The sequence below is a fragment of the Schistocerca piceifrons genome, chromosome 11 (assembly GCF_021461385.2).
Source record: "Schistocerca piceifrons isolate TAMUIC-IGC-003096 chromosome 11, iqSchPice1.1, whole genome shotgun sequence".
Lineage (NCBI taxonomy): Eukaryota > Metazoa > Arthropoda > Insecta > Orthoptera > Acrididae > Schistocerca > Schistocerca piceifrons.
Window position 1 is genome coordinate 38970614 of NC_060148.1, and position 13521 is coordinate 38984134.

The 13521-nt window shown below is 40.0% G+C and overlaps 1 protein-coding gene across 1 annotated transcript in view; it reads right to left on the reverse strand.

Annotated features, from left to right (window-relative positions):
* LOC124720023 overlaps window positions 1-13521 on the reverse strand; it is a 102872-nt gene that overhangs the window by 77096 nt on the left and 12255 nt on the right. Inside the window, exon 2 of the mRNA XM_047245273.1 lies at window positions 2586-2669. Coding sequence (XP_047101229.1) covers window positions 2586-2669 — 84 coding nt within the window. The remainder of the gene's footprint in view (window positions 1-2585; window positions 2670-13521) is intronic.

The following is a 13521-nucleotide window of genomic DNA, read 5'->3' on the forward strand; positions in this document are numbered from 1 at the left end:
ATTCGTACAGGTATCAATGGAACATGAAAATTAAATACTTTGGTGGCCGACGGATGAACATTTGAGACTGCGGCACAATTTCACCTCCCAGTTGGCAAGAACACTAAACAGGGGACACAGGGATACCAGGGCTTAAAAGTTTTTGCGAATTTCATTCCGTGTAGTCATTTGGACAAAACTGTGCCTCACACACACACACGTGAACAATATTCGCAGATGTCAGCATTTGGGAGAGAGCACATAGTTAGGCTCAAAGAAGCTGGTCGGAGTAACCGAGAAATCGTTTGACATCCGAATAAGAGCAGTGACATTATTTAACACTACTGGCAGGAATGAGCGAACCGTGGCAAAAACACAGTGCCCAGAAGGAGGCAGTCAACCTCTACAGTGAGGACAGAGCAACTGTCAGACAGGCACTCATAGGCCCAGATTCGTCATTATCATCGATTTAACAAACAACAATACAAGGCTCACAGAAAGGGGGGTGACCTCAAGGCACCCCTTGTGCCAAATACCATTGACCTCTGTACTCAAACGAGCCCACTTGCAGTGGTGTCGTGGAAATTCAGCCTCGAATCTTATTTACTGGAGCAGAACTGTCTTCAGTGACGAGTCCCACTTCGAACTGATCCCCGATGACCGGTGAAGATGTATTTGGAGACAATTGGGATAGCGACGGTATACCAGCCTGACTGTCGCCCACCAACCAGGGAAGTGCCAGTTCCTTTCACAGCAGGAACCATTCTGTAGGCATCTGCGGCAACTTCCAGTACAGCGGTACGTCAACCACATTCTATATCCCATTCTGTTGCCCTTCGTGGCAATCCATCCTAGGCTTACATTTCACCGAGACAGTGCCTGCCCACCCAGGGCGAGGGCTTCTACTGCTCGTCTTCGTGCCTGCCAAATCCTACCTTGGCCAGCAAGGCCACCAGATCTCTCCCAAACTGAGAACATCTGGTGCATTATGGGCAGGGCCCTCCGACATCTCAGGATTTGATGATCTAACGTATTGACTGGACAGAACTTCGCACGATGTTTCTAACAAGGGAACCTCCCCATCGCACCCCCCTCAGATTTAGTTATAAGTTGGGACAGGGATAGGCCATGAAAAACTGAACACAGATCAGTCGAGAAAACAGGAAGAAGTTGTATGGAACTGTGAAAAAAATAAGCAAAATATACAAACTGAGTGGTCCGTGTGCAAGATAGGCAACATCAAGGTACGTGTACACTGAGTAGCACCGTGGTCACGTGGTTACCGTGAGCAGCTACGGAACAGAATGTCCCTGGTTCAATCCTCCCTTGAGTGAAAAGTTTTAATTTTTTATTTTCAGACAATTATCAAAGTTCATGCACTCAGATGATCAACTTCGCTCTCCAAAATTCCAGGATATGTTCAGATTTGCTTGGACACATGCAGGATTTGATGGTCTACACACGGAAAAACTTGAAAACGTTAAAAACTTATGTTTTGACAGAGCACAGGGAAAACTGTGCGACTGTGAAACTGTTGCATTCATTTGTTGCCGTTTATGTGACAAACTCTTATGTTTTCATCACTTTTTTGGGAGTGATTATCACACCACAAGAAAACCTAAATCGGGCAAGGTAGAAGAATCTTCTTACCCATTCGCCAAGTGTGCAAGTTAGGTGGGTCGACAACATATTCCTGTCATGTGACGCACACGCCGTCACCAGTGTCGTAGAATATTTCAGGCGTGTTTTCCTGTGGAGGAATCGGTTGACCTATGAATTTGCGATCAAATGTTTTCGGTTTCTATTGGAGAGGCACGTCCTTTCGTCTACTAATCGCACGGTTTTGCGGTGCGGTCGCAAAACACAGACACTAAACTTATTACAGTGAACATAGACGTCAATGAATGAACGGTCAGATCGTAACTTTGCGAAAATAAAGTAAGTAAAATTTTTACTCGAGGAAGGACTCGAACCAAGGACCTCTCGTTCCGCAGTTACTCACTCTAACCACGGGACCACGGCGCTCTCCAGCTCATATTAACCTTGATGTTGCATATCTTACACTTGGACTACTCAGTTTGTATATTTTGCTTATTTTTTTCATAGTTCCACACAGCTTCTTCCTGTTTTCTCGATTGATCTGTGTTCAGTTTTTCAAGGCCTATCTACTGTGTCAATTTATAACTAAATCTGAGGGGGGAGCGATGGGGAGGTTCCCTTGTAAGCAGGACATTCGACAATTCTCAACCGATGCCGAGCCAAGTAACTGTTTACATAAGGAACATAGCTGAACCATCACATTACTGACTTGCTCAATTTGTAATACTCTTTCACTTGAATAAACCATCCATCTACCGATTTCCATCCCATTTGGATAATTGTTCCATGGTGCATCATCTTTTTTTTTTGTTTAGAATGTTATTTGGAGAACATTTTTAAGAGGTCCGAATAGAAAAAATTTTCTGATGATGTAATACACACATGAATCTGACACACAAACTTCAAGTCCATGTATTACAAAATAGTGTTCCCACCATAAGCTGTAATCGCTACAGTGCCCTATCATGTTGCTCCTGTATGGAAGGAGCACAAATGATATAACTCACCACTGGTATTTGGTGTGCAGCAGTGTCCACGTTGTCGTCATCGTCATCACGCTGACGTAGCTTCTTTCTGATCCGTCCTCCTTTCTGAAATTTTAAATTTGTTTCTGTTAGCTCAATCTTGGATTTTTGCAATGTCTTTACAGTCATCAATTCAGCAAAGAAGTCTTACACCCACAATTAATTTATTCACATGCATGCCACACGTTTCATCAAAATCCAAACATACATAACCACCGAAATACAGATGCAATAAACTGTTTCTGTAGACACACTTAAGACCATCATTAAATGTGGCTCTGCATTATTTAGCACATTCTACATTTAAAATCATAAAAAATTATTAGACTTACAAGTCTAAATATTTTAAAAGTCAAGGAAACTGCATGGATGTATGTTTATAAACAAAACATACAGTATATGTTTACAATTTACTACAGCAAAAAGGACCACGAACTTTATCCCAGGTTAAATCTTTCCCTCTCGACGTTTACAGTAACAATGAATAGTTTGTTTGAAAGATAGGATTCTGCTCTAAAAAATTAATTGAAATAACCCACACTGAAATAGATACCAACATCAACAAGCAAATTTATTGTCCTTCATCCTCATCTACAAAAGTGCCAACTTCATCTAATTTTTTAACTTCGATAATTATTTCAGGACAACAAAATTTAACTTCTGCAGATTCAGAAAACTATGATATAATTCAAATTAAAAATAATATCAGGCTCAGTTTCATATGGATTCACTCAATTTGTATAGATTTTTTGCATCAGACAAAAACCTACAAATGGCTGACAGTGATGTCTGCTAGGTTCACTCAGTATGTTTCATTTATATTGACACACAATTCCTTCTAAATTTTTAGATTTCCACACATGTGAACTACATATGAAGAGCTTGGGGAAGCACCTTCTGACACAAAAATCACTGGAAGAAATCAAGAGGCACCATCATATATATGTGCACCACCACCACCACCACCACCACCACCAAAACAACAACAACAACAACAACAACGAGTGTAGCAGCAGCACAGTGCCGTTGGAAGAGGTGCCACAGGCCACGTACAACGGGTTTTCAATAAGTATTGAACAGCCTCATTTCCAGCATAAAAACTTTGAAGTGCGGGAGATTTTCGTCACTGGAAATGTTTTGGAGGACATTCGTGCATGGCCGTGAATATTTTTCCCACCAGCAGAAGGTATCAGCCAGTCTATAAAGAAGTACGTGTAAAGAGTGCTTATTGGATTCAATCTAAGTTGAAAAATGATGGCACAAAATTGCTAAAACCTCAATGACACATCTACCCTCTGCAAATCAATGTGAAGTGAATGGCAGAGGGTACGCCCCATTGTACCATTTATTAGGGCTTCTTCCTGTTCCAGCCACATACGGAGCACAAGAGGAACAATTGTTTAAAAGCTCCTGTGTGTGCTGTATTATTGTAAACTTATTGTCACGACCCTTATGTGAGTGATACATACGGGGTTAAACATGTCTGTCAGCTCACTTTCTTCACTCTCCCACACGCCCAACAAACCTGTGACCACCCCTGCTATCCTCCTCTGTGTATATTCAATATCTCCTGTTGATCCTATTGCGAACAGGTACCACACACCTGAGCAATATTCTAGAATAGGTTGCAAGAGTTTTGTCTCCTTTGTGGACCGATTGCATTTCCCTACCAGTCCACCTTTTTTCTCTTTTTTTTTCCCTTTGAACCACCATCTGCGCCTTCTACATCTCAAACATATCTTAAGTGAGCATTCCATTTCATATGCCTACAAAGTGTAATGTCAATGTTTTGTAGGGTTTAGCAATTCCAACTGTGGCTCATCGATACGGTAGTCACAGAATGGTTCCCCCTCCCCCCCTCCCCTTTGTGAAGTGTGCAATGATACATCTTTCAAAATTTAAAGAAAACTGCCAATCTTTGCATAACTTTGAAATCTTGTCAAGACGTGATTAAATATTTGTGCAGCTTTTTATAGACAATACATAACTGAAGAGAACTGAATCATCTGCAAAAAGTTTGAGGTTACTATTAATATTGTTTGTACGGCCATTGATTTACAACATGACCAGGAATAGTTCCATCACAGTTCCTTGGGACACACCTCAGTTACATCTACTGATATACCTCCACTCAAGATAACAAGCTGTGCACTCCATGCCAAAAAATCCTCAGTCTAGTCACTTGATACTTTGTATGATCATACTTTTGGTAGTAACACTTCGCAGAAGATGCTCGAGTGGAAACCGTTCACAAAATCTGCAAGATCTGAGAGCTTTCGGGTGGGAGGAGGGGAGGGGGGGGGGGGGGTGCCATTGCTGTGAGCAACTCACAGGTACATCTACGTCTACATTTATACTCTGCAAGCCACCCAATGGTGTGTGGCGGAGGGCATTTTTCGTGCCACTGTCATTACCTCCCTTTCCTGTTCCAGTCATGTATGGTTCGTGGGAAGAACGACTGCTGGAAAGCCTCCGTGCGTGCTCAAATATCTCTAATTTTACATTCGTGATCTCCTCGGTAGGTATAAGAAGTAAGGGGAAGCAATATATTCAATACCTCATCCAGAAACGCACCCTCTCAAAACCTGGACAACAAGCTACGCCGCAATGCAGAGCACCTCTCTTGCAGAGTCTGCCACTCAAGTTTGCTAAACATCTCCGTAACGCTATCACGCTTACCAAATAGCCCTGTGACGAAACGCGCCACTCTTCTTTGGATCTTCTCTATCTCGCTCTGTCAACCTGGCCTGGTACGGATCTCACACTAGTGAGCAGTACTCAAGTATAGGTCGAACGAGTGTTTTGTAAGCCACCTCCTTTGTTGATGGACTACATTTTTTAAGGACTCTCCCACTGAATCTCAACCTGGCACCCGCCTTACCAACAATTAATTTTATATGATCATTCCACTTCAAATTGTTCCGCACACATACTCCCAGATATTTTACAGAAGTAACTGCTACCAGTGTTTGTTCCACTACCAGATAATCATGCAATACAGGATCCTTCTTTCTACGTATTCGCGATACATTACATTTGTCTATGTTAAGGGTCGGTTGCCACTCCCTGCACCAAGTGCCTATCCGCTGCAGATCTTCCTGCATTTCCCTGCAACTTTCTAATGCTGCAACTTCTCTGTATACTACAGCATCATCCGCGAAAAGCCGCACGGAACTTCTGACACTATCTACTTGGTCATTAATTGTGAAAATCAATGGTTCCATAACACTCCACTGTGGCACGCCAGAGGTTACTTTAACGTCTGTAGATGTCTCTCCATCGAGAACAACATGCTGTGTTCTGTTTGCTAAAAACTCTTCAATCCAGCCACACAGCTGGTCTGATATTCCGTAGGCTCTTACTTAGTTTATCAGGCGACAGTGCGGAACTGTATTGAACGCCTTCCAGAAGTCAAGGAAAATGGCATCTACCTGGGAGCCTGTATCTAATATTTTCTGGATCTCATGAACAAATAAAGCTAGTTGGGTCTCACATGATCGCTGTTTCCGGAATCCATGTTGATTCCTGCAGAGTAGATTCTGGGTTTCCAAAAACGACATGATACTCTAGCAAAAAACATGTTCTAAAATTCTACAACAGATCGACGTCAGAGATATAGGTCTATAGTTTTGCACATCTGCTCGACGACCCTTCTTGAAGATTGAGACTACCTGTGCTCTTTTCCAATCATTTGGAACCTTCCATTCCTCTAGAGACTTGCGGTACATGGCTGTTAGAAGGGGGGGGTAAGTTCTTTCGCGTACTCTGTGTAGAATCGAATTGGTACCTCGTCAGGTCCAGTGGTAAAGGACTAGTAGGACAGCTTCAAAGATGGTAACACACCAATGGACAGTGAACCGCGTCCGGGTAGCCCTCGACAAGCCGAAATGACAATGTCACACAGAAAGTGCCATCTTATGTCACAGTATAAGAACTTGCAAATGAGATAGGGGTGAGCATTATATTGGTACACTCAATTTATACCAACAGTTGGTGCATGAGGAAAGTGTCCACAAAATTCTTACTGCACAGGACATAATGCAAAACACAACGAGGAACACCAACTTTCCAAATACTGTGGTCACAGACAATACACGAGTTTATGTATACGGCCCGAAAATCAAGATGTAGCCATCACAGCAGAAACATCTGACATCCTTCAGGTGCGTGTAAAAAATAGCAGTCCTTAGCAATGTCCAGGTCACACTGACCATTCTTTTCTACTCTTGTGGTAAGAACAATATATAAGAAACTTAAATGGAAATTTGCATTAACAACAACAAATAATTTGCATTAATAATAATAATAATAATAATAATAATAGAGACGAAGATCCTAGCCCTATATATTTTTTAAAATATACCTCTGACCACGAAAATTACGACACCAAAAAGGATAGTAACTAAGGAAGTTTTACTTACTAGCGATCTGCTCCGGTGCCACACGGGTAGCACTGAACATCTATGGCTGGACGAGTTATTCGTTATATGTAGCCACGAGTGATTTACTGCATGACGCTCTCTATCACAATTATGTCACGCCTCACTTACTCTAACTGAAGCAAGTCTCGCCTAATGATCTTCACCGGATTTCTGAGACCGCATAGCCCTAATCAGTCTTTCAGCCATCCTAGTATACTGAGAAAGACTCTACTATTTTGTAGGTCTTCTGATTCATGAACGACAAAAAATGTAATAAGTAGGTACCCACATCAAACCAACTAAATAATTCGTTTTCCTAGCCAAGACGCAAAATATAAATAAAACCTAATGAAAGAGGCAAAGTAATTTCGTTAAGTTTATAGCATACAGAGTAAAATTAGTAAACATGTAATCAATATTAGTTTGTATCTGTGAAGATTACAGCACTTAATTCTGTCACTGACGCAGACTTCCAAAAATATGTTTGTCACTGTGGTACAAAAGAACTGTGTCATACTGGCTATTTGATGTATTACACCATGTTCAGATACGTTGGTTTAAGTCCGATTACTTTTTTTCTGCAACGGTCGACTTACTTGTGGAATCGTATGCTTCTTTGAAATCAAAGAATGTAACAATCTGCACTGTTCGGATTCTGTGGATAGTTTTCAAATCAAAAATTTGCTCTGGGCATGATCTCTCTTCTCTGAACCCTGTTTGGTATTCACCAATTGTGTATTCTGCTTGATCTTCTATCACATTCAGTACAGCTATTGACAAAATTTTGTAGGAGACTGGAAGCAGAGATATGCCACGGTAATTGTTGGTATCTGTCCTGTCAAATGGTTCAAATGGCTCTGGGCACTATGGGACTTAACATCTGAGGTCATCAGTCCCCCAGAACTTAGAACTACTTAAACCTAACTAACCTAAGGACATCACACACATCCATGCCCGAGGCAGGATTCGAACCTGCGACCGTAGCTGTCGCACAGTTCCAGACTGTAGCGACTAGAACCGCTCGGCCACCACGCCTGGCATCTGTTCTGTCACCTTTGTTTTGTAGTGGATTGATCGTGGCTTGTTTCCAGACGTCCAGTATTCTTTCCTTCTCCCAGCAATCTTTAATAACCCCATAAATGGTTTCAGCTGCCTGCTTCCCTCCATTTCCACATCTCAGCTAATATGCCATCTTCATGGGGCGCTCTGTTTTTCAGATGGCCAATGTATTGTTCAATTTGATGCAGTGGTGGAGGTTCTGAAGGTGGATTTTGCTTTTGAAGCCGTCTGAAAATTAAATGTGTTCGTTTCTCACAGTTTAAAAGATTTTTAAAGTATTTTGTTAGTAGCTCACATGTGTCCTCGTTGTTGATTATCAGTTTGCCTGTTGAATCTTTGAAGTGTTGGCTCGTCGGCTTGTAACCTCTTATCTCTGCTTTGAAAACTTTGTAGGTCCTACTTATGAATTAGGTATCTTATTACTAAATTACGTTAAATGAAACTCTGTGATATTTTATCATATTAACAATTGTCAACATTTTCTTAATTACGCTTTAGCTATGAGGAGGGGTCAAAAAGTTTCTAGCCTAACAAATCAAGAACGACAGAAATTTCATAAGACCAATTTATTTTTCAATATAATACCCGTGTACACTAATACACTTGTGGGCTTGCTCAGTTAACTTCTGCAAACCACACAAATAAAAGTTCTTCGATTTCGAGTCTGACCAAGCTTTCACAGCATCGAACACTGCATCATCACTATCAAATCGCCATCCTTTGAGGACTTTTTTAGGTTTGGCAAAAGAAAAAAGTCTGATGGAGCCAAATCTGGAGACTATGGTGGATGACGTAACAACTGGAACCTGCAGTCGGGCAGTTTTTCCAATGTTGCGAGGGCTTTGTGGCGCTGGTGTGTTATCCTGATCTATGTGCCACTTTCTTTCTGTCTTCTCTCAAATAGCGCAGGAGGGTGCAATAGTATAATGCATTGACAGTCACGCCCTTTTGCAAGTAATCGACCATAATTACACCTTCTGCATCCTAGAAGACCAATGCCACCACCTTACTGACTGATTTTTGCACTCTGAAGTTTTTTAGGGTACGGGATGAAGGATGTTTCCATTGTTGTGACCTGTTTTGTCTCAGGCTCAAAATGGTAAACCCACATTTCGTCCACTGTCACATACCTTGCAAGAAAGCAGTCTTCATCCATTTCAAATTGGCGGACGATTTCTTCACAACACTGCACACAGTCTCGTCTCTGATCTGCATTCGAGTCTTTCGAGATCAACCGAGATGAAACTTTGCGCATTCCGAAATATCCACAGCAATGTCACGAGCGCGCCTCCAAATGAGGTTTCAACGTGGTGCAACATTGTTCGATGATCCTGCAAAATCGTATCACGAATTGCAGTCTCTGTTTCATCAGTGGCAACGGCGGCGACAGGCCTTCCTCTCCTTCGTGCATCTTCCACACTTGTTCTTCCACATTTGAAGTAGGACACCAAGTTTTTTCAATGTTTCATAAGATGGAGCACTATCCTTAAGTGTATTCTGCACATCCTCTGCAATTTCCTTGAGCACCATTCCCTTCGAATGAAGATATTCAATCACAGCACAGTTCTTGACACTCTCAATATTCACCATTCTGCTTACACTATAAAGCTCTGTATAGGGAAAGTATGGCCAACTTGCCTGTGGCCGCCATTTTGGGCCCATTGCGCCGCTGGTGATACATTGACTGCTGCAGCATATTTAGCCGTATATATTTAAGAATTGCACTTAACCGTCTAATGCACTGCTAAAACTGATCAGTAGCTTCAAACAGAATATGTCGAATATTTAGCAACAAAAAAATCTCAACAAATTCAAGACAAATGAGTCGAAAAGCATTAGTTGCGACGAGGACGAAACAAGTTTTTCCCTTCTATCCTTAGTTAATAACGAAAGCAGATTTCACAGATCTTGTTGTGGTATTGGGTTTGAACACCTGTTTTCATAGTTAGTGTTAAATTGGTCCTATCCAATAGTCAGCAGGACAAATGGGAACCAACATTAGTTCGCAAATGCAAGTAAAATCCATCACTCATTTAAAGCTCTATATCAACTTATTTGTTGTTCCTGCTATTCGGTAGTACAAAAATTCACCCAATGTCTCTTTTGTTACATGAAATAAAGCATTAGATTCAAATATATGTGTGTGGCACCTTAGTAAATACAACTGATAAACGTGACTATGATTACAGATGCTTTATATATTTGTCAGATCTCTCCCATAAAATTTTGTCTGCAAACTGTTCTATGACATCAGGAAAATGATTACAAAAGTACAAGAGAATACAACATTTTTACAATGTGTTCGAACAAAAGTAGGTCTACCATCAGAAGTAGGCTGTAGGAAACAGAAACAACTGTAGTCATATTAATACAATGTATATTAGCGGCCAGGCTGCAACAGTAATAATAGTCTCCAGTGAACATTAATGGTTACTGAATGAAAGGTCATAGGTTCGGTACTAGCATACTGCAAAAATTGTTTTCTTTTTTGTACATTATATTGTGTGAAACAAAGTACAATTTGTTATTGTGAGCACCATAAACATAAGTTTAAAACATACTGTACAGTCAATCAGGTCAAATTTTTCACCAATCATGGTAACTTTGTACAGTAGCACTCATTATTTTTCCACTTTATGTGCTGGCGGTGGTAGTTTTATCTCCAAGATTTCTATTTTATAATTGAATTACCATCCATCCTATCAGCTCATCTGACTTTTTTTGCTGTTCGAATGGATTGGAAAGTAACACAAATTTAAAGGAGACAACGACAATGAGTAAAATTAACTGAATGGTGAAGTCGAGTTCCTGCAACCCTTCCCATTGCAACCAAGATTAACCCAAAAACAAGAAAATTTACAATGACTTATGCTGTAGTGATCAGACACTGAAATTAAAATAATGGGCCTGGAGATGCTCCTGACAGTAGCATGAAATTAGGTGTAAACAGCAGTATTGTGCTCACGACCACAGGGAACTTGTAAACATCAACTCTGTCACCACCAATAAGGGAAAATGATTCTAGGTTTGATGATTACATTAAATTTACATTAATTTTTGAATACAGCTTTCAAATAAATATGTCATTACACTGTATGAAGGTAAATCACATACCGGAAAAGTCACTGCAGCGGAGATGTAAGGCAAGTGTATCTCAATTAAAATAATTTGCAATTGCAGGACCAAGAAAGGAAAAAAGAAATAGGTTTTGGCTTGAAAGCTAAGAGTTTTGAATCGTAAAGACAAAGTATTAATAGAAAAGATGAATCTTGCCCAATACCTGTTAACAGAAAGAGGCAAAGTCCATAATAGCAATGAACATCTGCACACAATATCTGAGAATGTTTGAGGGAATGTATTTACTATATAGCATTACTGAAAGTGTTGTTCTACTTTGAAGACAATGTGTGCACTTTTATTTGTAATGTGTGTTATTAAAAACATCCTGAAGGTGTGTTATTTTTATATTTATATACCCTCAACTTAAAAACCGTTAATAACTGGTCGATATAAATATCTTTAAATTTCAAAGTAAATGTGCATTACTGAACAGAACAATTTGTTTAGGCTTCTTATCAACCAGTGATTTACTTTTGGAATGGTTTGAAGTTACTCAGGGCATTCTATGTAGGTAAAATAATGTGTTGTCTAAGACTAACCTAAACTTAGCAGGAATGGCAGTGTAACTTTATCAGTATAAATATTAAAGGATTACAGCAATTGGTCACTTTGTCTATATTTTTTATTACAAAAGCACTCAATAATTTTAACTACAACATGTGTGCCAACAGGTAATATATGTTGTGGGCAGTATTTTCAAAAAATGGTCCAAAGTGATGCAAAGTTACCCAAGTTGCCTGCATTTCCAGTGACATATTCATGATTTTCAACATAAATTGTTAGATTATGAAGAGAAATAAAAATAGCACTATAGGTTGACTCTCTCACACAAGATTACAGCAACCAGCCATTTTTTACAATGTTATTTATTTATTAAAAGAGCGCCCTTACCAGTTCATCATCAGACGCCTAGTTCGCGTTTTACACTACATTTTGTGGTTTGTTTCCCCAACTGATGTAACTTCCTTGGGGTGGTGGTGCCAATGAAGAATCCGCGCCATTACGTTCCAGTGCAGCTCGCTTATCATCTTGCAACATCAAAAACTGTATAAAGCACTTTTTTGTGTATACCTCCATGTAATAAAACTTCTAAGTGTGTGAGTGGTGCATTACAGTATTGGCGCGCACGCACACGTATGCACGCGCGCGCGCCCACACACACACACACACACACACACACACACACACACACACACACACACACACACACACACACACACACACAAAGTGCATTATACAGTTTTCGGCATTGCAAGATAAGTGACCTGCACTGGAACGTAATGGCACGCACTCTTCATTGGCATCAGCACCCCCAAGAAAGTTTCGTCAGGTGGGGAAACAAACAACGAAATATAATGTAAAATGTGGACTAGCCGCCAGAAGATGAACCTATCGGTTCGAACCCGGCAATGGCGCTGTTTTAATAAATGAATAGCATTGTAAAAAGTGGTTGGTTGCTTTAATCTTCTGTGTAAGAGCCAACCTACATTTTGTACGCAGCCACAGGCTCAATATGTCAGTTTTTGACAAAACAGCATTAAAAGTAGCAATTACAGAACAAAATGTGCATGACATTTACGAGAAATGACCTTCACATTTCACCATGCTTGGAAACAAGTATTCTTCAAGAAGTGTTGGCCAACCTATCAACCATCAGCGTATCTTGCACATGTGCTATTTCATTCTGAGCTACGAAAGAGTATAAAGTACAAGCTAATGTTCTTCCTGGAAGAATGTATACTTTCTCCCTATCTACAATATTACATAAAATGTAGATACATCGTATGTATAAAAGGCTGTTGAAATACAGAGGAAAAAAAATTAAAGCAAATGAAGCACAAGGACGAAACAAAGGTGGTGGCAATGCACAAAAGTCAAATATGTACATAGGTTGAGGGATGTTTTATTTATATATGCACCATTCTGAGCCCTTGACAGGGAAATAGTCTACTTGTAAAATGTAACAAATATTACATGAGATAATGAAAACACTCCACACTTTGAGAAAGAAACATAGAACAAAAATATTATAAAAATCACTATCAGTAAAACAAAAATGAGACCATTTGAAAAGAAAATATTAACACATATTTTGTTTCTTGCACAAACAAAATAAATTTGAATGTCAAATTTACAAATCATTTACTAAAAAGTGATTTTGGAAGTCACAGTTTCTGCACTAATTTTCTCATGGCCATGCTTCTTCTGCCTTGTGTCACTACACCCCGATATCTTTTATTTTCCTCCCTGAGAGGTAGATGGACTCTCGTTGCCAAAAGCATGTATCCTCAGTACGTTTCTCTAGTAGACCAACAGGT